Source organism: Meriones unguiculatus, chromosome 17, assembly GCF_030254825.1.
Source record: "Meriones unguiculatus strain TT.TT164.6M chromosome 17, Bangor_MerUng_6.1, whole genome shotgun sequence".
Classification (NCBI taxonomy): domain Eukaryota; kingdom Metazoa; phylum Chordata; class Mammalia; order Rodentia; family Muridae; genus Meriones; species Meriones unguiculatus.
Genome location: NC_083364.1, coordinates 35,421,409 through 35,449,162, shown reverse-complemented (window position 1 = coordinate 35,449,162; position 27,754 = coordinate 35,421,409). Strand labels below are relative to the sequence as shown.

General features: G+C 35.6%; 1 protein-coding gene across 22 annotated transcripts in view; it reads right to left on the bottom strand.

Moving 5' to 3' along the window:
- The window catches only part of Dlg1 (discs large MAGUK scaffold protein 1), a 181,639-nt gene that overhangs the window by 89,282 nt on the left and 64,603 nt on the right, over positions 1–27,754 (bottom strand). For 9 of the 22 annotated variants that reach the window (XM_021645131.2, XM_060370191.1, XM_021645132.2 and 6 more), the window contains one exon: positions 937–1,035. The exons of 7 other annotated variants lie outside the window; for them this stretch is intronic. In XM_021645131.2, the coding sequence (XP_021500806.1) occupies positions 937–1,035 (99 nt within the window). Of the gene's footprint in view, positions 1–936; positions 1,036–18,779; positions 19,447–27,754 lie in introns of those variants that run through there. 6 more of the 22 variants (XM_021645135.2, XM_060370200.1, XM_021645136.2 and 3 more) reach the window with 6 other exon arrangements.

The following is a 27,754-nucleotide window of genomic DNA, read 5'->3' as shown; positions in this document are numbered from 1 at the left end:
TGAGTGACCACAAATGCCCTAATTTTTCTCTCAAAGGGGCTTGTTTGAAGCTGCAATTATATTCACACACGCACACACACTATGCTTACCTATCTAGATTTATGTCATTCATTAATTTCTGCAAAAATAACATGAATATATTTACATTTAAAGTGACATTGAAAGCTCTCAAACCAAAGATCACTAATATTATACCAAACTATTATACTCATTATTAATTTGACTGAATAGCTATGCTGCAAGGGCAATCAAGTGTCAACAAACCACTCTTGCAACTACTAAGATTCAAAAAATAAAAAAAATCAAATTCACTAACATTTGGCCATGATTTTGTTTTACTGTTTTATACACTTGAAAAAATAGATTTGAGTTTGGAGTAGTAATGAAGATCATGTAGCTAGCCACATGGACACAGAGCTAAACCTGAGCACTCAGGAAGAGGCGGCAGCAGGAGGACTGAATCAAAGCCTACACGAGGCCCTGGCTCAGAAACAGGAGTTTTCGTATAACTGAGATAAAATTCATTTTAATGAATATAAAGTATGGGATTTAAACCAAATAAATCCAAAGAAGAAAACATACACTAAGAAACAGTGCCATATGAAAGAATGGGTCTGGCAAAAGAGCAGGACCACTAAATTTAAAAATTAGACAAGTTTATAAAAACAAAATTACAAAACTTGCTTGAAGCACAGTTAAAAGTACAAACGCATGTTAACAAATCCCCAAAGGTTCTATATTAAGTTCAGAATGAATTCCACTTCATAGACTACCAAATAAAACAGCAAGTGTTGAGCCTATCTTAAATTCCAACTTAAGTTAAAGGAAATTAATACACCTAACAACAACAAAAATATTTCAACAGTTTTAAAAGGTACAAATAAAACATTAAAAGCAAATTAAATTTTTATAAAGAAAAAAGAAACCAATAAAAACCTGTGGTGCGGTGGGCAGGACGACAGTACTCTCAGCAGGGACTGGCAGGGCAGGGGTCACGGGGACAGTGGGAGAGGAGGGAGGAACAGCTTCTGTTGGCTAAAATCATCAATGACAAAAATCAGGAAAAAACACCAAATAAGAGAAACAAACAAAAAGTTGTACCATAAAGGTAAATTATAGGTCTTTATAATAGTTAATAAATGGGAAAAGTATTAAGGTATTACTTTACTTAGTTAAGTAATGAAACTCTCCTAAAAATTTCAGCAACAATTATGGCATCAGTTTACAATGTCAGTGTCTGTGATTAAGAAGGTCTGTGCTTTAGATGTATCAATAAAGACAACCATGAACTACTTTATGACAATCTTGTTTTACAGACAAGTTGCAAAAAACTTTTCTAGCATCCAGAGGTATTTGACTATTTTTCCTTTTCATAATGAAATAAAAAATTATTATAGCCTACCATGCAAATGAGTTTATAAATCCATAGAAAAAAAACATTAAAAAGAAAACCTCCAAACTGAATTTGTATCATTTAAAATTATCCATACTATTAAAACTCTGCTACCAAGAACAATAAATAGCCTACCTAATGCTCCTGTAAGGTCATTAACTCCACTAACTGGGGGCCCTTTGTATGCCAGACAGAATCTGGCAAAAGTGGGGGGGAAGTTTAGAAAAAGTACTTTGCCAGTAAATATCTACAGTCTTTAAAAAAAAAAAAAAAAAAAAGGCCTGTTTAGAACAAGTGGTTATAACTGGAGAACTGTATAATATCCTAAATATGCAAAGGTATTTTATGTAATGTTAACCATTAACATTAAATGTTAGGAAACCCATATTCATTTATTCATCAATGGAATACTACTTATAAAGTTAAAAGAGAGATGAAACTCATGAAAAATGGAAGAATTTTTGAAAAGTTAACTGGGGTCAGGGTTGTGATTGTTCCCACTCTTGCATAATTTTAAATTTGATTTCTCCAATTGCTAACAGTAAATACAAAGAGATCGTTATAAACACAGGGTGAGAGGTGGAAGGTCTGTGCATAGTTACACAAAATAAACATCTTTCACTGGCACATCCTTTAGAAAACAAACACAATGAATGTGCTCTAAAGATACTTTGAATTTCATCAATGCTGTAAGAATATTAATACTGATAAATGAGCTAGAATTGCTGGACTTTGCTCTCTGAATTTATTTTCCCTTCAAACACATTGTTAGCCATAGACTTTATGGTGGAAAAAAAAATCAATTTCTCTTTCTCCAAAAGAAGTAATTCTTAGACTGAGGAGGGATGACATTTGTATAATATTGTGAATACACTTAATGTCACTGAATTATATACGTAAAAGGCTAAAATAAAAGGCTGGAGAGATGGCTTGGGGTTAAAAATCATGACTGCTCTTGCAGAGACCCTGGGTTCCAGTCTCATTTACCCACATGGGTGACTCCAGTTCCAGGGGATCTGACATCTTTTACTGTGTGAAGGCAGGGGCCCTGACATTTATGTAGGACGAATACCCACACATTAAAAAATATATATTTAAAAGGTTAAAGTAAAAAAAAAAACAAACTATGCTATGTTAATTTCCCACAGTGGAAAAACAAACCATGTGAATTAAAAGGACCCATGGCTTTAACCTGGAGCTTCAGTTATCATTTCTACATTTTCACTATAAAAAAGACTTCTGAATTCTATAGGTGAAGCTAGGAATTAATAACTTAAAATGGTAAGCAACCAATTTTCACTCAAATACTTAAATTATTTATGACAAAGCACAGGGAAAAGAACGGTTTTGAAAGAACTGCTGTTAGATTGCCTGGATATATATACTGAAAGATCAAATGAATACTGATTCCTATTTTTGACCATACTGAGAGAAGTAAACAAAACAAAGCCTCTGGAAGGTAAAATGGCAAGTTACCACTGCCGTTGTAGGGAAACAACTTTTTTTTTCATTTTATTTTATTATTTTTTATAATTTATTCACCTTGTATCCCTGATTGTATACCCCTCCCTCATCTCCTCCCTGGTCTCACCTTCCCTCTTTCCCTCTCTCCCTCCCCTTGTCCCCTGATAGGGGAGTCCTCTTCCCCTACCATCTGACCATAGCCTATCAAATCTCATCAGGACTGCCTGGATCCTCTCCTTCTTGGCCTCGTAAGGCCACCTTGCCAGGGGGAGGTGATCAAAGAGCAGGCAATCAAGTTCATATCAGAGACTGCCCCTGCTTCCCATATTAGAGAACTCACTTGGAGTGATCTGCCTAGGGGCCACATCTGAACAGGGGGGAAACAACTTAAACAGAAAAGTATACATTGCTGGAACCAAAGCAGGGTAAGGAGATGCTACCAGTTTTGTCAAGGAAAGAGGGGGAGAGAGCAATGGGCCACGGGGTGCTATAATTTAAATGGGTGAGGACTGTAAAATTATGTGGTCAATATGGGCACGGCATGAGGCTCAAGGATCCCAGCGAAGTACAAAGGCAATCTGCAGGTACTTGAACAGTAAGGGGGGGGGGGTGACAGTGATGGAAGGTGTGAAGGGAGATTTCACATTAATAAATAGCTAAAGGCCAATGGGAGCAAGATTTCTCATGTTAGAAAAAAGTAAAGCTGTAAATTATGAAAAGGGAGAAAAATCAGCATGGACCTGTGCTGCTGGACTAGAACTGGAAGAACTGGTATATACATAAGGTTTTTAGAAACAAAACTAAATACAGGCATAAATATATTTCCTAGGTCCGCCTCACTGACACTACTACCCACCCACCCCACATCTTCTAAATACCCATATTCAAATAAGAAAACAACAGAGGAGTCCTTGCAGAAATGGCTGGCTTCAGTGCTAGAATTCTTTGAGTATATCTCTTGGACATCCTGCCATCTGTCCCAAAGTAAGTGCTCAAAAACAAACAAACAAACAAACAAACAAAAACAAAAACCCCAAAACAAAACAAAACAAAACACAAACAACAGTTATGAAAGGGCCTAAAAATATCTTGAAGGGCTACGGTAACCTGGGATTCACCTGAGCCTCAAATAGTAACTATATTACGTTACTTTTCTTTTGCCGTGACAATAAACCATGACCAAATGAAAACTTAACAAAGAAAAATTATTCTGGCTTATGGTTCTAGAGTCCACAATGGCAGGAAATAATGACAAGTTGGTAGGAGCAGGAAGCAGGCTGGTCTCATCATGGAGAGAGCATCAAGTGGAATGAGGCTATAAAAAAAAATCTCAAATCTCAGCCTTAGCAAGGATGAACCCACTTAACGGATAAGGACTCCATTATCTCCCCAAATAGTATCATTCACTGAAGACCAAGTGTTGAAAAACCCGAGCCTATGGGAATCTCTCCTCCAAACCACAAGAGTAACAGTGGCATAAAACTCAATAAATAAAACAGGAAGAGTCCATACTGTATAAATACATACATGAATTAATAAACAGAATACATTTCCTTGAAATAAAATGCTAACAGAAAGTGGAGAAGAAATGGCAGAATTATAAAATCACCATATAACAGCCATCAGGTCATAATTTATTTAAGCAACAGCAGTGGATGCTTAAACTTCTTGATATTGCTAAGTGAAGCTTTTATTTCATTTTACTTGATGAACATACGAATGGGATACACACACACAAAAATAACGTAGCCCCTCACAATACTATCCTGACTGAATCCAGCAGATACTATCTTAAGTGATCAGAACTAACATTAACAGTAGCAGGACAAATTGAAGTTAAATACTATCTGATAGAATACAATGACAAAACTCACATGGGTGATATTTCTACCAAACACAATTAACTGAATGTAATCAAACAGACAAATTTGAACTAAATGATAATACTACAAAATAGCTGGCCATAGTCATCAAATTGTGATAATTATCAGTCTAAAACTGCTATTTAACTTTTAAATACAATTTTATTGTAGCAAGACTGATATAAACTGTAAATATTTTAATTTTTATCGTGTATGGGTATTTTGGCTCCAAGTATGCCTGCGTACCACACAAATGCATTGCCTGAAGAGGACAGAAAACAGTATCAGATCCCTTAGAACTAGAGTAAGAAATGGGTGTGAGCTCCCATATGGAATCTGAACCAAGATCCTTTTAATGCTCTGAACCACAGAGCCATCTCTCCAGGCCCTAAAGTACATATTCAAAGTACACAATCTGATAGGTTCACAGATGAAACTTATGAGCACAATGAAAATGTGAATGTACCCATCATGTCTAAGAGTTTCCTTGTGTTTCTTTGTTCAAGTTTTGAATTGATTCCCTGGTAATGGTCCAACAGTCACAAAGCACTACTATACTAGGAGTAATCACTAGAGTCCTGATAACAGACTAAGAGTCACAATTCATGTAAAATCAGGCAAAGCTACACACTCATCTCAAATTTCAAAACCAAGCACAAAAAATAAATTCACTGTTCAGCTGCTCCCCAAATCCCTTTATGATAAACTATTATCCTTTTTATGTTACATTTGAAACCCTCTATACCTTTCTTTTTCAGAGCCTGTTCTAGATTCTACTTTATTTGGGAAGAATCAAAATACTGTTCCTTAAAAAAAAAAAAAAAAAAAAAAAAAAATCCCTAAAACAACCTATAACATCTTATCTCCCTGTCTATAAGAAACCTGGAGTTAAAATTTCTGTGAAAGAACATATGCCCTGACCTTTTCAGCAAGCAAAGACTTAACAAATACCAACTAATAAAATATCAAAACCACAAACAATAGAGTAACAAAAACCCATGTAATTCACTTGAAACAAAAATACAGGTCCCCCTCAAAACCTATTATGAAAGCTGATGAGGAATGACAGACACTAGATTTTACAAAATAAAGCAAGGAGATGAAGAGAATTTGAATACATCTGAGAATATGATAAAAATGCTTGGAAACTGTATAAGACTCTAAATTAGAAAATGTCATATATAATAATGCATATACATGTATGGTTTAAAAAATGAGGCAATATAAAGTAAGCATTGTATATTTGGATTATTTCAGAAAAGAGTGGAGAATAGCAATTTAAACTTTAAAAATCTTCTATAACCATATAAATCAAGTAGAAGAAAATGACCATTATGTCATTCCCGTCCTGCTCTATTTGTACCACTTGGTAAGATCAGCTCAACAGAGATGGTTATTGTTTTTAAAAATCTTGGGTCACGTGACTAGCAACAGTCTCAGTTGTTTCTATCCATAGCAACACCACGGAATCATTAGCCTCTGAGGCTGCCTTCCGAGACTTGTTTCCATGACAACAGAGGTTATAATATTAACACTGTCTGGAGGAACACTGCAGAAAATTGTAAATTTCTATAAAATAATTGGATGGATTATATACATTTTCAAGTACCTTTGAAACAATTATCACATTAGCAATTACCTGAAAGATGTTTGAAATGATTTAACAAAATCGTGCTAATTTTCTACATAGGTTTATTTTTTATACTAATTTAAGGTCTTAATTTAGGAAACCTGAACTCACAATGTCGATTTCTATGTAGTCTGAAGCATGTGCACCATCCTCGTTATGAAGATGTAGTATCGGCCTTCACTTTTAGGCATTCAACAATATATACATTTGTGTGAACCTGTTATCTTTATCAAATCCCTTTCTGTTCAGAACAGCTAATGTGCTTTCTATTATATACAAAGGAATCCTAGAGGAAGAGACAAGAGGGCTGATTAGGAGACTGTGATAATACAGCTGAGAGGTAACAAAACCTGAATGGCAGAATTGGTGAAAATGGACATGAGTAGTCAGATAAAAACTGTGAATGTAGAGTTAATGTGCCTTGGGGACTGATGGGAAGTGATTAAGAATAATGCCCACAGCTGGGCGTGGTGGTGCACGCCTCTGGTCTCAGAACTCAGGAAGCAGAGGCAGGGGGATCTTTTTGAGTTTGAGGCCAGCCTGGTCTACACAGCAAGTTCCAGGACATCTAGGACTACATAGATAATCTGATTCAACAAAACAATTCCCACAATAGCAACTAGAAATTATTTCCTAGTAATTAGACTTGTACATTTGAAAAAGAGCTGTAATGTTATCTATTAATCTTTTTTGCTAATTGTTTATTAAGACTTTCAGGACTGGAAGAGATTAGCTCAGTGGTAGAGTACTTGCTTAGCAATCACGAAGCCCTGGGTTTAAAACTTGGCCTCCTGTAATCAAAAGATAAAAAATATTAAAAAAAAAAAAAACCAAAACAAGAGATAAAACAACAAAAAATGATTTTCAGAATGTAAAACTGATAAGATAAATAAAACTACAATACCAAGAAGCTATTGCTTACATTTTATATTAACATGCTTCAGGTATTGAACTTAGATTAAACAAACAAAACAAAAATCGAAGGTCTAAAAATACACTGTATTTTCAAGGAAAAATGAATTAACAAATCTTTGGTACCAGCAGCTTAGACAACAAAAGTAAACACCCTATGCCACTCAGGCACAGGTGACTCAGGACCTTAAGTTTGTACATGGCATAGTTAGAATTCTTAATCCAAGTTCTTTGGCCCTTTGTTTAAAGATCTACTACACCATAATGAGGCATGCTTCCGATTAAATGTCAAAGCAGCTACTTAAAAGAAAAAAAGAAACTAGGAAAAAACTGCAAGCCTTTTGAATGTTTGCAGAGGATAAACTATAGCACAGTAGATTTATACAAACTCCACTTGGGAATTACTGTATTCAAGAGAGGATCAATATCTGCAGGACAAAAGGTGGTTTTCATAGTTTAATGTTTTTCTTATGATTCATGTGCCCTTTGCCACTGTCATTGCAAACACATTACATCTTTAATATAAGCTTTATAGCTAAAAAAAAAAAGAAACAGTATTTCAACCAGTTGTATATGTATGATACCCATGACAATATCTCAGAAGCAAGTGTGTATAAAAACATACATATTTTTAAATAAACCACAAAGGATTTCAAAATATAATTTCTTTAAAACTTAAAATAGGTATGAGAAACAGAAAAATAGAAGCACAGATGCCAAACTTAGTTTATACAAACATGTTAGCTCATGAATCTATTATTTCTAGTTGCAAGAATTTATAAAACTCAGTTAAGGTTTCTGGCCTCTTCATTATTTTAAGATGGTATTTTATATTAACATTCAGCTAACAACCTTTAAAAAGGATGACTCAGTCACTTAAGAATGTAAAGAAAGCAGGCACTTGAAGACTGAATTTAAAGATATGGTTACATAACTGGCACAGGGAAGACATCAATTGCAATATGTCTCTCTCTTTTCTATTTTTCAGAACTGCCTAGACAAACATGCACCACCACGGACCAAGTTTAACTACGAGACTAAAATGGGCCTTAATGCTTCTTAGTATATCTGTTCTGTTCTAGTCACTCTTCTCTTAGTCCCCATGAGTCAGGCTCCTCTAGGCTTCTGAAGTTGTGGTCTTATATTCATTCTCCTTCCATTTACTACTTCAGTTACACTGACCTGCTACTCTTAAATATTTGATACCTTTCCATTTGCTATTTACTTTTCTTCCAAGAATGCTCTTTCTTAGATAGCTACAGTCTCAATTCTACCAATATTCCGTCTTCACCCAAATTACACCTTCAAATCGAAGTCTCTGTCAGCAACCCTATCACCTCCCACGTATCTCTCATAACTTTCCTTCCAGAATACCACATATTTTTGGTAATTATATTGTCTCCTATTTTGATACGAGGTCTATAAAAGCAAGTGTTTCTGTTTAGGTTTTTTTTTTTTTTTATGTTCAGTGTCACAGGAAACTCTGTGTGTCAGATGAACAAAAGCACTTGATATCAAAACAGATCCTGGAATGGATTTTGAATACTCTTCCTCTTCTTGTTCTCTTACATGTTGTACACAGAGCAGACTCTGATTAAAGGTTCCTTCTGCATAGGTGGGTGGCTACACCCAATCAGAAGTGTTCAAGGGATTCTATTTGCCAACCTTGCAACACAGATTTCAACTGTCCAGCAAGAAAAACAAAACCAAAATCTGCCTATGTCTCGCAGTCCTCAACATCAAAGCGCCTAATGCTGGCCTATGTAAGAATACACGAGTCTTTAGAGTTTTTTTTCCTCTTCAAACTGTACTTCAAAGTTAATCTTCCCACAGACAACTGATATGGAAAAGTCTATGACATCTTTCCTCTAAACTTGCAGGCTCTCCTAATCTCAACGTGGATTCTCTGTTCTCTTAGATCTTAAGTGTTTCCTGCTGTTACTATCCACTTTACCATATTCCCATTTAGAACTTTTAATTCTAATACAGTTTTGTTATTATTGTTTTTTTTTTTTTTTTTTTTTTTTTCTTTTTGAGACAAATCTCACTCTGTAGCCCTGACTGGCCTGTACCACTTTAGGTAGATTAGACTGTCCTCAAATTTAAGAGAGCACCTTGCCTCTGTGTCAGGAGTTCTGGGATTAAAGGCCTGCTCTAGTACTAGCAAATCCAGCAAATCTTCTATTACGTTCTCTTCTGGAATAATTATTGTGGGTTTTGTTTTTTTCTCTTGGTTAGACCCTGTTAAGATTAAAAATCCTCTATCTAAGACACCTATTTTCATTAATTAAAAAAATTAAGATATAATTATTTTTCATTCTGTAATTAGATTGATTCCTTCAGATTCCTTACCTACAAGGCCTCAATATTGTGTGGAACTGCTAATAATAATGCTGGCCATCACTGTGTTTGTGGTGATGAATGGGTGATAATAATGCTACTAAAGCTGGAAACTGACCTCCATCTTATTGAATCTTGATCCAGATAAAGTTTCAATTTCTATTTTTTACAGACAAGGAAACAGACTCAGAATTTAGGTAACTGTCCTAATGTGCTATGCCAACTAAAGAGCAGAACATAGACTTAAACTCAGGCCATAATCCTCCAAAAGCATTACACTTAATCACAATGGGGTACTATTTGTTTAAAGAGCTTAAGATGAGTTGGTTTTCACTGACTGTAATCACTGTATCAGCGAAGGCAATATATAGCACTACACTGATACGCCACACAATTCCAAATTTACAGCCTTCTATTACAGCAGGTGGTTTTTGAGAGAACAGAATATATAAAATCAAGATGGGATCCACTTTAATGTAAATTTCAGATTATAATCTCTAGTTATTTTCTGAAAATAATTAAAAAATGTACTCTGCAATAATCATGTTTTCATAGCTACATGGCTAACCTAATAGAAAAAGTCTCACAAATGCTAACAAACAAAACTCAAAACCTATTCAGAAATGGAAACCACTTGGGACTCTATAAATTTTTAAATTATTACTCTTTTATGCTTACGGGTGTTTTATCCAAGCATATTTGCTTGAATACCACTTGTGAGGCTTATGCCAAGGAGTCCAGAAGAGTATGCTGGATCCCCTGCACCTGGCACTGCAGACAGTTGTGAGATTCCGGGAGATGCTAGGAATTGAACTGGGGTCCTCTGAAAGAGCAGCCAGGCTCTTAGCTTCTGAACCATCTCTGCTAAAGATGTGTACAGTGGCAGCGCCTTCTGGATATTCAGGGACAGAAGTTGTGTTAGGCTCCTTTTTAAATTCTACTTCTGGGTTTGGAGAGCTGGCTCAGTGGTGAAGAGCTCTTGCTGCTCCTTCCAGGCCTGCAGGTCAGTTCCCAGCACCCATATCAGGCAGCTCTCAACTGCACAGAAAGTTCAGCTCCATGTTATATAACATCCTATACAGGTCTTCACAGTGACCCAAACACATATGGCACACACAATCACATAAAAAAAAAAAAAAAAATCCCTGCTATCAGATATCATGGCCAGTTGATCTAAACTAAAATAAAAATACGACTAGTGTTTTTGTTCACTGATTTCTATGTAACTGTAAAATGATCTCATCAGTAAGTATACTTAAAAGTTTCTTAAAGTAGAAATTATAGGCTACTGTTTTTCATATGTCCTGAACAATTATTTTTACCTTCCTCAAAATTCTAAAAATTACTTCATAACATCGTTGAGGGTTGTTAATATGGCAAAAGATCTTTTAAAAACTGATAAAAATTTAGGTTCTTCATCCCACATAAATTTTCTGTTTCTAACTTAATTATATGTGTCCAAGTGTTTTGCTTTCATGCATGCTAGTGCCCCACACATGTGCTTGGCACCTGTGCTCTTTGTCTTTTGAGACACTGGCTGTTCTGGAACTTGTAATATAGACCAGGATGGCCTCAAAATGCCAGAGACCCACCTACTTCTGCCTCTCAAGTTCTGGGATTAAAGGTGTGCACCACCTGGCCAGTGCTCCTGACTGTTTTGGCCCTCCCCACCACTACATTCTTTTTTTTCCTCAGAAGGTTTCTAACTACTTCTGAAACATACATACTTTATCTTACAAATCCTTTGGTGCAGATGTGCCAATTTTTTTTTTTTTTTGATGTGCCAATTTTTAGGTCATAATTCTACATGATGTTTGGAAAAAATAATAATGACCAAAAGAAATCATATATAGAAGCTCCAAGCTTCCTTTTTGCCCCTTCAATCATTACACGATTAAATAGAAATAAGCACCCATATTTATTTATTCAACAAATACTTATTAATGTATTCATTATGCTAGGCTCTAGGAATATAAAGAAACTACACGCCTTTTTAGGGCCTGCCCTTATGAAGCTTACAGTTCAGCAGATGACACTCAACAAAACCGTGAAGGAGCATCAGTATTATTCTTAGAACAGTAACACTGCTTAAAAATAAACAAACAGCCAAGTGCAAGTCCAATAAAGCCTGAAAACTCTATAGATATGTGCCTCCATACTTTTTCAGCAGTTTACTTTAAAATTAACTTTAAAAGCTAACTTTAAAACTTACTTGAATATATTAAAATACACAACTATGAAATGTGTTTCTTTTAGCCTATTTGTCCTTGACAGAAGGGCCAACTACATCAACACATTATATAGAAGCTGCACAGATGAAAACTTACATAAAATATTTCTCATTTAGTTCTTCAGACTAAGCCAATCTAAATTTAAGATAGCAAGTTTGTATTTTTTAATGGAATTTAATTTTCAGACCAGATTTAGGTTCACAGAAAACTGAATGCCGAGTACAGCCAGTCCCTGCATACCCTCAGCCCACATATGTGTGCAGCCCACCCACTCTCGACACCCCGCACCAGCGTGGCACAACAGACGAACCTACACCAACTACCACATCACAAAGTCCAGTCTATGCTGTGTTCACTCTTGTTGTTGGACGTACTATGGTTTTCCAAGTACACAATGGCATGAACCCACCATTACAGAATCACACAGAATAGTTTCACTTACTGATTCTTCTCTCCTCTCAAAATCTTGGGAACCACAGGCTTTACTTTCTGACTTTTCCCAAATGCCACAGGGTGAACATAATATGTATAAAGCCTTTTCAGGCTGTTTCTTTTCAGTTAATAATAACCAAGTGCTTTGTGGCATAACTTTTTACTGCTAAATACTATTCCATTGCGTGATGTGCATCAATTCACCTACTGAAGGACATTTTATTTGCTTCTAGGTTTTGACAATGATAAGCAATTATAAACATCCATCTACAGTTTTTGTGCGGACCTAAGTTTGCAATTAATTTGAAAAAATTACAAGGTTTTATGGTCAAAGTTGTATTTTGTAAAAGTTTCTATAACTACTATAAACAATGTTTATTGCATAATATCTGTGATTTCTAAGGCGTTCTGTACCGATAATTGGTTCTTAAATGCGGAACACATATGTGTGCTATAAAAAGCTTAAAACGGGGTTGGGGATTTAGCTCAGTGGTAGAGCGCTTGCCTGGCAAGCACAAGGCCCTGGGTTCGGTCCTCAGCTCTGGAAACAAACAAACAAACAATCAAAACAAAAAAACAAGGTAACTAAAAAGCTTAAAACAAATGAAAAAATATAAAAAAATGTTCCTGCCCAAAGTAGCATTTTATAACCAGTTAAAACAGACTCTTTCTCCCCTTTTCTCCTGGAAACTACCCTATCTTGACCACAGTCAGCATTTGAGGCTGCCAACTTACTTCGTATATATTTCAGTTTAGTGCAAAGGCACTACACCACTAAATATAAGCAGCCTCCTAAAGACAAGAAATAGCTTTCCCTTCCTGTCTAGGATCAGTTTTATGAAAAAATTAGGGATAACAAGGCTGGAATCTAGGCTAGTCCAAGATGAAGATGTCTCGGTAGGAACAGTGACACCTGTTGCCTAGTTATAAGTCAGAAGATAATGGATATAAATAGGTAACCATATGCCTGTTTGCCTAGGAAATATGTATTTGTACTTGTCCCACTTTAGTTATTAATAGTATCCTCTTACCATCTAAAGCCTATGAATTATACAGTCATCCTGACTATGAGAAAACCGGAGACTTTTGGGGGGGCCTCCTTCCTCTCCAGTGGGACAAATAGGAAAAGAATTATCAGAGAGGGGATCAGCTTAACACTAAGGCAATACACAAATGTTTCACAGAGGGATTAAGACAGAAATAAGGTAGACAAAAATCTGCACTAGCTCTGCTGAATACAAGCAGATCTGACTATCTAAACTTACTTGGATATATTAAAATACACAACTATGAAATGTGTTTCTTTTAGCCTATTTGTCCTTGACAGAAGGGCCAACTACATCAACACATTATATAGAAGCTGCACAGATGAAAACTTACATAAAATTATTTCTCATTTAGTTCTTCAGACTAAGCCAATCTAAATTTAAGATAATCTAAATTTAAGATAGCAAGTTTGTATTTTTTAATGGAATTTAATTTTCAGACCAGATTTAGGTTCACAGAAAACTGAATGTCTTCCCTCATTCAATAATTTTTTATGATTGCTGTATTTACTACGTTGTCAAAGATGTGACAAAAGCCGAGGATTAGCATAAACATAAATAGAAAATTCTACCTATAGGGAGCTGACAGTCCAGTGATGAAAACAGACTCTGAACTGCATTTGCACTCACTCATGTGTACATACTCACACACATACAGACAATTAAAAATAAATCTTTTTTAAAGCTATAAGCTTAAATAAAAACTATGACAAGATTAAGTTCATACTCAAATATTATGAAAAATTATAAAAGTAAAAGGAGAATGACGCCTGTAGGAAAGGTATTGCCCAGATAGGTGGGAGGGTGGAGAACAGAGTAAGAAGCCTATTCTTAAACCCAAAGCCAATAGGATTTGCTGTTATCCAGGAAGTGGAGCAAAGGAAAACAAGGTATCAGCATACATCAGAACAAGAAGTAATAGGGGTAAAAACTCTCTTGGGGCTGACATGTAGTTCAGTGGCAGAGCATGCTTATTAGCATGGGCAAGACTGTGTGTTTTCATCAAAGACCACAGCAATAACAAAGAAGAAAACAAATGAAAAAATTAAAGTTATGTGAAGACAGAGAAAGTTAATAGTAAAGTTATCTTTTTAATATATTATATGCTTAATTCAAGTGAAAATACTGACTCAATAGAAAGCTATAGACAAAGTCTACTATAGAAAAATTAGCTTTGTGCTAAAGACAGCAATTTTGATGGTAATGGCATGAGACTGGACTGAACAAGATTTGAAAACACACACACACTCAAGACTGTACCTTATTTAGCAATAAAAAAAATTGGAAAACACTCTAAAGGAAATTGAAGCTAGTAGAATATTAGAAGGTCAGCATACAAGAATCAAAGGTGAAAAACTCAATTGTATTAAAATCTTCTGTTCAGCAGGTGAAATGAGTAAAAATTGGCCAGTGGATTTGATAATGTATACAATAGAGACATTTTCAGTTGTTTGGTGTTAGTGAGAGGTGTTTTAGCTCATGGAAATGAACTAATATACAAGAAAAGGCAGATGGCAGAGTGAAGAAAGGACTCTGGTGAGGCCCTGAATAGTCAAATGGGAGTGAGAGAGAGTACAGAAATGATGGGTGAGCTTTAGCAACAGACAGTTCACTTATGGCAACAGGCTAAATCAGAGGAAGATTATCAACTTAGAATGAAGCTAGAAAATGGGTACCGCAGGCTTAACGGGCAATTTTTAGAGCTGCTGTGGAGAAGGCAAAGCTTCAAAGTATAGATGCTTCCAATAAAATGAAGAGCAGAAGAGAGTTGAGATTATGAAAGAGTCTGAGCAAGGTATGGGGGGGGAATGTATGAGTGGCAAAAGACAGTAAAACAAAACAAAAAAACACTGGGTCCCTGATTAAAAATCACTGCAGTGGAAGTAATGGACAAGTGAGCTGAAAAGAAAACAGTGGTAGCCATGTGAAATGCCTGCACCACAGACTTAAGTGATGTGGTAAGTGGTACTGAAACGTCTTCAACACAGTAATCTGAATAGTGTTCAAGTGACAGATCCCTATGGATAAAGATATCAAAAACAGAAGAGTCAACATTATAGATTATATAAGGATATTGAAAGTCAACAAGAATGATTATACAAATAGAGGGCAGAGCAAAGACAGTCGGGTGCTCAAATACTCAGCAAGTCACAATGATTAAGAGAGATAGATGCCCAGAAAGAGACTGATAGCTGATTTTACTGATAGAAGTTTTAAAAAAGATGAAAAGAATTGAGATTTTACAAATCACAGGCGTTCTGTTTTGGTCTTTCTTTTTGTTTTTCAAGACTGGGTTTCTTTGTGTAGCCGTGGCTGTCCTGGAACTCCCTCTGTTGACTAGGCTGGCCTCAAATTCATAGAGATCCTCCTGCCTCCGCCTCTGCCCCTACTGGGATTAAAGGTGTGTGTCACCACTGCCTGGTGCCCAAAGCAGTGTTTAAAGTCATGAACCAAAGAAGGGGGATGAGATATAGTCATCCACAAACTAGTAATGACAAGAAAAAAGACATTAACTGCCATCTCTTGGTTACATGGTGACTACTTACAAGAAAAGCAGGATGATGATGTGAGGAACCAAAAGAAAGGACTGTTTAACACTGCTTATAAAGTTTATTATATGGATGTATATATGTATTAACTATTCAAAATAAAGAATATTTATACTATAAAGTCTTTGAAGAAAAAATAGAGCAAGGTAAGCCAATTTGTGACAAATATATTTTAGTAATAATTAAAAAGTCCCTTTTCCCAACTCACAATGTAAACTTCTGAGGAAAACCAAATGAATGAAGATGGTACATAAGCAACATTTTAATCACTGTTGGTGAGGGCTAAAGCAGAGAGGAAATCAGGAGCACAAGGGATTTCTATGGCTGAAGGATAATATGAAGCAAGAGAAAAAGAAGCAAGATGAAGAAAGGAGGCACTGTGAGCAGCTAAAGACATTTTAGGGGAGGAGTGTAGATCATTATGAATATAACTGGGACTGACATGGATTCCACAAACATTTACTGTGCACCAAAGCACTTGATATGTTCGAGATCTCTCTAACTATTTGGTTTCTTTATATATTCTTTAAGTCAGAATAAATGACTTCCTAAAAGTTCCAGCTACTCCATGGAACCTGGCATACAATCTTAGTTTTGGACATAAATACTTCAATAGGCAAGCACTTAAAAATGAATCTGTAAGTAACTTTTTTTTTTTTTTTTTTTTTTACAGGGTGTGTCTGGGAATCAGAGTAGTAATTGAAGTAATAATTAAAACTTAATTTAGTAACAACTCCAATTTGGTAAAATACAGGCCAGTTAAAAGGAATTAGATTAAAGTTAACCTTCCTATCAAATCTTTAAGAAGTTCATTTTGGATAACATCAAAACAGAAAACCATGCTGTTTACCAACCATAGTACAAAAACATATTCACAGTAACTATATAATATATGCTCAACAAATATGAAGTAATATTCATCTACTTTGCTCCTAACAACATGCTCTGACAACAACACGCAAGCTCCTTTGGTGCTACAAAATAAAACTGCCATGTCTGAGTTATTATAAAAATACACTCAAATATCAACTAAGATACAATCATGTTCTTTTTTAGTTCCACTGTATTTTATCCTCTATAGGATAAAATAGTAAGTCTTTAGTAAGTTATAACTAAAGACTTGAACATAAAATTATACAATTCATCTTTAGAAAAGTGTATGAAAGAAAAGCGAAATGTGATTACTCCAGGAAAAACAGAAGTGAAAACCTCTGAAGTAGGTATTTGTACTTCCAGAGACAAAGCACAAAGGTAATGAAAAAGATAAGAGAACTATCAGGTCTGCAAGAGAAGCCAATTCATTCTGCAGCATGTAAGCAAGAACCAACTCTGGGGAGAAGAACATTCAATGGTGTAATAGGGATTACAACCATTTCGGTGTCTACGTTACTGTATTATATATATATATATAACTCTACACTTTCAAGAATGTTACATATGAACTATTGGTCTTTTCATTTGTATGTCCTTAAGAACATCAGATATATCAGTATATATACATATATACACACACATATACACTGATATGTATGTATATATATGTAATATACAGTAGTTTATTTATATAAATCAAGACTAAGGTATTTTCATTGATATGAAAATATCATTTAATATTAATGTATAACAACTAGTAACACTAGCCTTTAATCTTTTCATCCTTTTATGATCAGAATCAAGGCAAAAATATTCTTAGAGCAGTCAGTATTCACGAGTATTTAAGAGTCAACCATTGCCTTTCAGTAAATTCTGGCTGGAAGTAACCCCAGTGCCTACATATAGCATGATGATGCTTCCTACTCCTGCTTCACCTTAAGCATATTAAGAAATAGGTAAAATTTCTGACTTTAGAAGTTGCCAGTTCACTACCAAAACCATTGTGAAGAAACTCTAGTAACCAAAACAAATAAACCAGATAGGCAGTTATGTTTATATTTCCTGAGCTGCCTCCAGTGATTGAAGAAATAATCTTTAAAGAAAATTTATTTTTTAAAGGCCTAAGAGATTATATATGCATCTGTATGCATATTAAGAATTGCTGATTATCAAAGGAAAAACCACTCTCAAGTTTTTCTTAAATTAGACTATTTTTTACCCTTTTACTTTCACTAGTTGAATGACTAGCTGCTTAATACATATTTTAAAATATTAATACTTCCTTTTGTCTTCTTTTATACCAAACCACATACATTCAACTGTTTTTTTATTTTTTTCTCTTATATTCAATATTCATTTCCCCTTAAAGAGGTAATTTTATGGGACTTTTAAAAAATTGGGACTTTTCATATTTGCTAGCTTCTTTAAAATTTGAATGTATTAAAAATATCTATGACTATGCAATTGTACAAGCTTACTAATTCCAGTTTAGCCTTAGACAGTATATACTTGTAAAATGGAAGGTCTCATTAATCTCTTGGATAATAACTTTAAGATAAATATATAACATTAGCTAACTGTATTACATTTAATCTATTCTCAAAACATTAAAAATAAAAACATTTCAGCTATCTTTTGTTTCCTTACTCTAATGTCTCCCTACGGTTATCTACTGACATACAAAAACTAAACAAAAAGGTTATTTTCTTTTCCTTAAACATCATTCTTCATAGCATTTAACACCATCTAAAATAAGATGAGCATTAACTTGTATTTTAACTCCCGTGTTAATGACTTTACATTTTTAGAGAAGTCATTTAGTAGAACGAGACTGTTTTGTTTAGCATTACATAACATAAGGGAAAATGTTTTTCATTTCCCCTTCTGTGCTAAAGACCTGCATAGATGGACTAAAAACATAAAATTCCAGTGCCAAGAAAACAACACAGAAGACTTATTTTTAATACTAAATTTGCGCTAAAACATCATAGCAAAGCATATATGAACAGAAACATATTGAAAATAATTTCAACAAGTGGCATGTTACCTGGGTGGAGCTGGTGGCTACCGAGATGCAGTCAATAAAGCTGTGCCTTCGAGTGAAAAATGCAACTATCTGCTGCCAGCGTGAAGGTTCTGGCTCAGCTTGCAGTTCATCTGACGAGCCCTTTTTTGCCCAGTGTTTCTGCTTAGGGCCTACTGAGCCATGGCTAGAGCTAGCATTGCCTCCTCGACTGCCGCGAGAGTACAGAAGTGTGTTGTTTCCGAAAATGTAATTCATCTCTGCAGCCCTGCAGGTGGTTGCCAAGCAGTCTTACTTCTCTACCAGCTGCTGAGTGGTGAATGATCGGTAAAAACTGCAGCTAGAATTACAGCAGCATCACTTGTAGATCAGGGAAAATAAAAGCCTTGAGAAATGATGCTCATTTTCTCTGTAGTTTCTTCCTAAGAACGAGCTTGTATCTTCCTTCTGTACCTGTTAGCTGTATGATGGCTGAGTTTATTTTTGCAGACAGAAAAAGACGACATAAGGTGGATTTCTTTCTCGTGATTATTTTTTCACCAGCGTCTGCAGGAACCAAAAGCTGTTCTTTTGTTAGCTGATAACTAGACAGACTGAAATCCAGGAAGTGAGGTCGATCAGCAGGTAAAGAAGGATGCTATAAACACCGGGCTACCAAGACCCTTTGGGGCTGACTGATTTAACGCACTGGGTGGAGAAAGCCCGGTTACTAAGTTTCAATCAGTGTAGAGTAAAATCCAATGGCATCTTCACTGCTTACATAAATTATAAATATGAACTGAATTTTAAAATATAAGGTTTCTTTCTGCTAACAGCTCTGACTATTAAAGTCATTTCATTAAAAGAATTAACTGCTCTTCACAAATTTTGGCATTAGAAAGGATCTTAAATTATTTAGCACTGCTTTTTCAATTGTTTGAAGACAGCATGTGTTAAATTCTGAAGATTTAATGTTAGGAAACTACGTTTATAATATAGCAAAATCATTTCCCATAGTGTATTGATTTCTTATGTTTTGATTACTGACTCTAGAACAGATTAATGAGTAAATATGCATACACAGCTATTGGAACTTTTACGATAAAAGGAACTGTTACGAAGTAAACAGCACTGTCTTTCTAGTATATCATAACCAGTAAGATTATAAGATTATGAGCTGATAATATGCAAAAGAACACCAATAGTTTTTATTATAAAACACTGTATAAATGCTACTCTGGCCCATGAAGAAATACTGCTTAATTTCTAAGTGAACATTTTTTAATCTATTTTTTCATTTGTTTTTTTTTTTTTTCAGCATAGTAGTTAACCGTAAAATTGCCTGTTCAATGTAAATTATTTAAATGTTTTGGTGTCTGTTGTGTATGTGTATAAACCATGTGTATGCAAATGACCAGGGAGGCCAGAAGAGGGCATCAGATCATCAGATCCCTTGAAGCTGGAGTTATAAGTGGTTGGAAACTGCCTGTTACGGGTGCTTGAACTCAACTCAGGTCCTCTGGAAGAGTAACACATGTTCCCAACCACTGAGCCCTTTCTCTAGCCCATGTGGAGTGTTAGTTAAAAAGCTCCCTAAGTAGGCTACATCTGAGCAGGGGGTCTAGGTCCTATCTCAGTCTCCAAGTGGGTTCTCTGGTAAGGGGAGCAAGGGCTGTCTGTCTCTGACAAGAACTCAGTGGCTTGCTCTTTGATCACCTGCCCCTGGGAGGGCAGCCTTACCAGGCCACACAGGAAGATGATGCAGCCAATCCTGATGAGTCCTGATAGGCTAGGGTCAGATAGTAGGGGAGGAGGATCTCCACTATCAGTGGACTAGGGGAGGGATATAGGGGGAGAGGAAGGAGGGAGGGTGGTACTGGTAGGAGATGAGGGAGGGGGCTACAGCCAGGAAACAAAGTAAAGAAATTGTAATAATACATAAATAAATTTTTTAAAAAATTTAAAAAAATTTAAAAAGCTCCCTAAATAACTCTTAATGTCCTCAAGCTTAAGAAGTGATTCTGAAGCCTAACCCATGCTATGCTATATTAGTATATGTTACAATATACGTTCACTGAAAAAGAATACATGACCAAAAATGCAATTTGATAATAATTGAGTACATCAATTTTTAGTCCTGTATGAATACATCACAAATTCCAGGCCCAGTCATGAACTGTTCAGATATGGACTAAATCTTACTTATGTAGGTACTTCCAAGCAAGAATTAAATATAACCTACTGGACATATAGTATTGCAAGTCACAACTCTGAGTCCACTGCAAATCTTTGATTTTTTTTTAAATCTAAGACATGTCCTCAAAGAGCTGAGAACCACATGGGATTCTGAAGGAGATTAGCAGAGCTTCGTGTTTCTTTACGAAGACTAGGAAAGCATCTTGCAATCTGTGGTTCTAAAGAGATTATTCTATTTAAGTTCAGTAGAGGAATATATGAAAACATTAAAAGCTGACACAGATTTAAGAATCTTTTTTGAAGGAAAGAATAAGACCTCCTGAAAAAGTTTTATGTTTTTAATAAAAAAACTCATTAATACAGTTCACACAGATAGTATAGTCATTAGTTTGATCCAAAATGTGTACCATGATCCAAACATTCTGACAAAAACCAAACAAAACACATCACTATAGTTTTGATACAGAGCTTGATATTGTAGATTATTATGACAAGGATAACAAATACAAATATTAATTCAAACCTCCTTCCTCAAGTTGCAAACCGTATCAACACAGAACAAGAATAATCCTTCTGTGTACACAGTTTTATCCTAGAGATAAAGCCAAAGAGATCACTCCAGTCCACATTCTCCAAAGCACAAATAAGTATGCTGTGCTATATAAATTTCCTATTTGAATCTACTTACTACACAACTTTCAATTTCTCAAAAAGCTCTTTTATGAAAATGTCTTGTTATACAAAGTACAAAAAAAAAAATCTAGGATCTACATAGGTCATCCACTGCCCAGTGATACATGAAAACAAAACAATGTGTGTATCAAAATCATAACTGGGTCCACATAATTTGATTGGGATGTAGAAGGCAATCAAGAGTATCTTTGCTTTACAAGAACATTATTTATTCCACAAGAGAGGTGAAAGATAAACCCCACTAAAACAAAATTTAAGTTTATTATTGAAAAACTTGGAAAGCTTATTTTAAATGGTGAGAAAAAAAATATGCAACCTAAAACAACCAACCAAAATAATTGCTGTTAACATCTTGGGAACATTATATATACAGTTTAATTTTTAAATAATTTAATTATATGTCTGTGTGACTGTGTCTGCCAGGTGTGTGTGCTAGTGCCTATGGAGGCCAGAAGAGAGAGCTTTGGATTCCCTAGAGCTGGAGTTACAAGTGTTTGTGTGTCACCTGATGGGGACACTGGGAACCAAACTCAAGTTCTCTGGAAAAGCACCAAGTGCTCCTAACTAGTGAGTAATCTTTCCACAAGAATTTCATACTAGAATTCTAACCTTAACAACTGGACAATGCTTAATTTAGTCAAGCAAAGTATACATACACACATATGTGATGTCTGTTTGTGGTTGTCAACTTGACTACATCTGGAATTAACTGAAGTCCAAGCAGCTGGGCACAACTGTCAAGGATTTTTCCTAACTGAATCATTTGAGTAGGAAGACCCATCCTAAATCTGAGCCATATCTTCGGGTGGCAGCCTATATAAAAGACATGAAAGTGGGAAGCTTTTGCTCTTTGCCTGCTTTCTCTCGCTAGCAAGTCTATTCTTTCACTGGTATTAAAACCTACTTCTTCGGAATTCCAATGTACACTGAAGAACTGAGATATGGAGCCTTGTGGACCGAACAACCACTGGATTCTTAAACTTTGTGTCTTAAACTTTGTGTCAGGAGATAGCCTTTGTTATACTAGCTGGACCATAGCCATATATGTATATGTGTACACACACACATTATATATCACCCCTGGATGAACTGGAACCCATTATGTAGCCCAGGAAGGCCTTGAACTCAGATAGATCTGTCTGCCTCTAAGTGCTGGGATTAAAGGTATACACTGCTAGACCTAGCAAAGTATATATTTAATGATCACTATGAAAAACTGCAGTATCACAAGCAGCTTGGGAGTATGATATGTATATTATAACATTAAAGAGAAGTAAAGATAATTCAAAATTTCACAGACTAAATCCTCAATTATTTGCAAACATATTTCCAAATTTACAAACAAACCCAAAAGCCTTTAGGTATAATTACAAAAGCACATATTAAGTAATCTTAGTGAATAAAGAATGTTATTTATTTAAAAAAAAAAGAACACTCTCTCTCTCAAGTAAATCCCTTCTGTATGGGTGCCATCTAGTGGTCAAATTGTATATAAATTATATGGTCGTAGTTTAAGGCCACCACAAGAAATGGAAAATAAAAATAAAGTAAAAAATTCTTGAGCTGGAATGACTCAGTGATTAAGAGCATGTACTATTCTTTCAGAGAATCCAAACTAGATATGTGAGTCCCAGTGCTCACATAAGGTAGCTTTACGATCATCCATAACACCAGCGCCTGGAAATCCTCTGGCTGGAACATATAGGTGTTGGATTTTTTTAATTTTTAAAATATTAAAAAAAAAAAAATCCAACACCTATATGTTCCAGAGTTGTAAGAATGAGTTAATTTCAAAATTGCTCATTATTTACTTGAAACACGAAGATGATATATAGCAGTCAGTAAAAAGGCTCATGTTTGATTATAAGCATTCTTCTGTAAACCTCATGTTTGATAATTTCTGAAAACCTGTAAGAGGTACTACATGGCTCCCTTTTTCAATATTGTCACTACTATTTTATGAAATGTATTCACATAGAAAATGAGTTCAGTTTAGGGTAATTACTTGTCCATTCACCCATCTCTTAAGTTTCTCTTAACAATATTTATGTTGTACATCCTAGTTTAAATAAAATTTTCCTTTGCCACTGAAGAACATCGTATGAATTATTTTGTTTATCCATGTTATTGCAATTTCCCACATATATGGCAACTGCTCTACTCTGTCACTTCACCAAGATTTGTATCTGTTTTGAAGACTAAATTTCTGCTTATTTTACTTTACTTTCTGACTACTTTCCTTATATTTCCTTATAAACTCATTGTTTTTAGAGTCCTGATAATATTTTTAACCCCTGAACTTCTCCCCCATGTTATTTTTATTCATATTAAGATTTTTAAAAAGCATTATATCACTAATTTCTTTATTGAGACTTCCCCCAACACTAGCCAGAAGGTATCCTGGCATCAAACTCAGAGGTCCACCTGCCTCTGCCCCCAAGTGCTGGGATTCAAGGCGTGCACCAGCACCCGCCCCTGCTGACAGTGGTCTTCACTATAAGCTGCAACAACCTGCCAGATAAGAGTTGCCCACAGGTGCTTGACTGGGGGAGGTGGAGTGACCAAACTACTCTCTAACTGAATTGCCCCATACTGCGAATCTGGACAATGACTTGTTGCTAGAAAGATCACTGGGAAGCATTTACTACTGCTTTTGCCTACACTGACATGGTGTCAAACTCTCTTCTACACATTTATGTTTATAACCATAAATAAATGGGACTATTACCTTCAATCAGAGACTCTTCTCTCTGCAATGAACAGTGGTGAATACAGAGACTAGTGGTTGCTCAGGGCGGTGAAAACAAGCTATACTTGTATGCTCAGTCCTAAATAGGATGTCTATTTTTTCATTTTCTTTTTTATCACTATATTTTTATTGTGTGCATGTGTGCCATGGTACATATGTGGAGGTCAGAGGACAGCTTCTACCATATGGGTCCCCAGGTATCAAACCTGGATCATCAAGGTCAGGAACAAGCATCTTTATCCACTAAGTCATTTTGTTGGCTCTAAAGAAGGTACTTATGAGCCCCATCCAAGGCTCAGGGAACACTGTAGAAGAGGGCATGCAAGGAAAGACCATAGGAGCTGGAAGATGGGAAAAGGGTTATAAAGTATTATCTCCTGGACATGGCACAATTATTGCAAATAGGAACTCAGAGCTGCTGTGGTTTTCTGCACTGGGTCTGCATAAGACAGGACCTGTCATGGAATGGTGGAGAGACTCATTGGGGCCCTACTCCTCCCTGCTGAACCAACTAGCTACTGATAAATTTGGGGTAGGGAAATCATTGTCTTCAGTTGTGTACCCACTGGTAATCCTGCTAGGTCCCACTGAGTAATTCAAAACCCATGCTCACTCAAACAAAGATACAAACATGGGGAAGATTTATGGAGGAGAGGGCATTATATACCTGATATGATATGATAGTGTCAAATAACAAATTTAATTAGTAATAATAAAAAATCAGATCTCAAGTTATATAAATTCCTTAAGAAATGCTTTGCTTCATTACAAACCACAATGCTATAAAGACAGAAAAGGCCCCTGCACTGGCTTTTTTGTTTTAAAGAGGTTGTAAATCTGTTAACTGAACATGACATTTAAAATAAGATATATTTCAATGTTGAGTTCTATAAAACATTCATCCTTTTAGAATCTATCAATTTTAACTTTAAAATTTTTACTTTTTAATGAAAAGCTGGAGGAACTCATAATTTTACTGAATATTGCCTTTTCCCACTCTTACTCTACTATTCCTCAAACACATATTTTATGAGGTAACTACCACAATGACTCATATACACAGGTAGGAAAAGCAGAAGAATCCCCCAAATTATTCTTAAGTTGCAGTTATATCAGAATATCGTCTGTCAAATATCAAGAACTTAGAAAAATGTTATTATAATTATTATTCACTAATCCGACCTCTAGAAATCTATCTTAAAGAAATGTTCCCTATACATTTTTTCCCAAAGATTGTTTACTACATCTTTATTTACTCTAATAAAAAAGGAAACAGGGAAAGCCCCTGCTTGACCAGAAGCCATGCCAGAGTCCAGATAAGCCACCCAACCATGGACCTCCCCAGTCTTTCAGTACCTCCCCACACACACTATCCTCAATCCCCATTTCCCCCCTCATTGATGTGTCCCAGCCCGCAACTTCAGCACACACAACACCCTGACCAGAGGCCATGTAAACCGTCAGAAGTCCAGCCCCAAATTCAGCTGGAGACCTCCTGCTCAACCACAGGCCACACCAGCCAGAAGACCAGAGAGAAAACAGAAACTAAGCAACAAAACACCCATCCAACAAAGACAAACTCAGAAATGGACAGGTAGACCTATAAACACCCCAAACCCAGATGCCTAGAGGCCAGTGTAAGAACACAATCGTCAACAGCCAAAGCAATAGTCACCAACAGAGTCCAGGTGTCCTACCACATAAGGTCCTGAATATTTCAACACGAGTGAAACAGAAGAAGACCTTAAAACCAACTTTATGAAGATGATACAGGTCCTAACAGAGGAAATGAATAGATTCCTTAAAAAAAAAAAAAAAAGGCGAAGAGGAAACAAACAATTGAAGAAAATGAATAAAACTGTTCAATATCTGAAAATAGAAATAGAAGCTATTGTGGGAATTTTGGAAAATAAAAAATAAAAATCTAGGTAAAGGAACAGAAACCATGGTCGCAAGCTTCATCAACAAAATACAAGAAATAAAAGAGGGACTCTCAGGCATTGAAGATACAATAGAAGAAATTAATACATCAGTCAAAGAAAATGCAAATTCTAAAAACTTCCTGATACAAACCATCCAGGAAATCTGGGACTGTCTTACACTTAAAAAGTTAATTCAAGATCAGATAAATAATTTAAATATACCTATAACCCATAAGAAAATAGAAGCAGTCATTAAGTCTTCTAAACAAAAAAACCCCAGGGCCAGTCAATTTTAGTGCAGAATTCTACCAGACTTTCAAAGAACAGCTAATGTCAATACTCCTCAAATTATTCCACAAAATAGAAACAGAAAGAACACTGCCAGATTCATTTTATGAGGCCACAGTCACCCTGATACCCAAAACACATAAAAATTCAAAAAAGAAAGAAAATTACAGACCAATTTCCCTCATGAACACTGATGCAAAAATACTCAACAAAATACTTGAAAACTGAACCCAACAAGAAGACCATCTGCCACGACCAAGTAGACTTCATTCTAGAGATGCATGGGTAGTTCAATATATGAAAACCAGTCAATGTAATCCACCATATAAACAAACTGAAAAAACAAAATAAAACCAAAACACAAACAAAAGATCAACTCATTAGATGCCAAAAACCCTTTGACAAAATCCAACACCCCTTTGTAATAAAAGTCTTAAAGAGATTGGAGATATAAGGAACATACCTAAAGATAATAAAGGCAATTTACAGCAGTCTATAGCCAATATTAAAATAAATATAAGGTCAAAGCAATTTCACTAAAGTCAGGAACAAGACATACATCTACTCTCTCCTCTATATCTATTCAATACCCTACTTGAAGAGCTAGCTAGAGCAGTAAGACAAATAAAGGAGTTCAAGGGGATACAAATTAGAAAGGAAGAGTCAAAGTATCACTATCTGCAGATGATATAGCATATATAAGTGATCCCAAAAATTCTACCAAGGAACTCTTGCAGCTGATAAAACACCTTCAGCAAGATTGGATACCAGATTAACCCAAAAAACAAACAAACAAAACCATCAGTAGCCCTCCTATATACAAATTACAAATGGACTTGTATGACAAAAATGTCAAGGATTTGAGGCAAGAAACTGAAGAAGGTATCAAAAAAAAGAAAGATCTCCTATGCTCAAGAATCAGTAGAATTAACACAGTAAAAATGGCCATCCATAGAAAGCAATCAACAGAGCAATGAAACCCCCAACACAATCCTAACACAGTTCTTTTCTTTCTCTTTTTTTAAAAATTTACTTTTTTTTTTTTATTAATTACAGTTTATTCACTTTGTGTCCCAGCTTTAGGCCCCTCCCTCATCCCCTCCCAACCCATTCTCCCTTCCCTTATCTCCTCCCATGCCCCTCCCCAAGTCTACTGATAGGGGAGGTCCTCC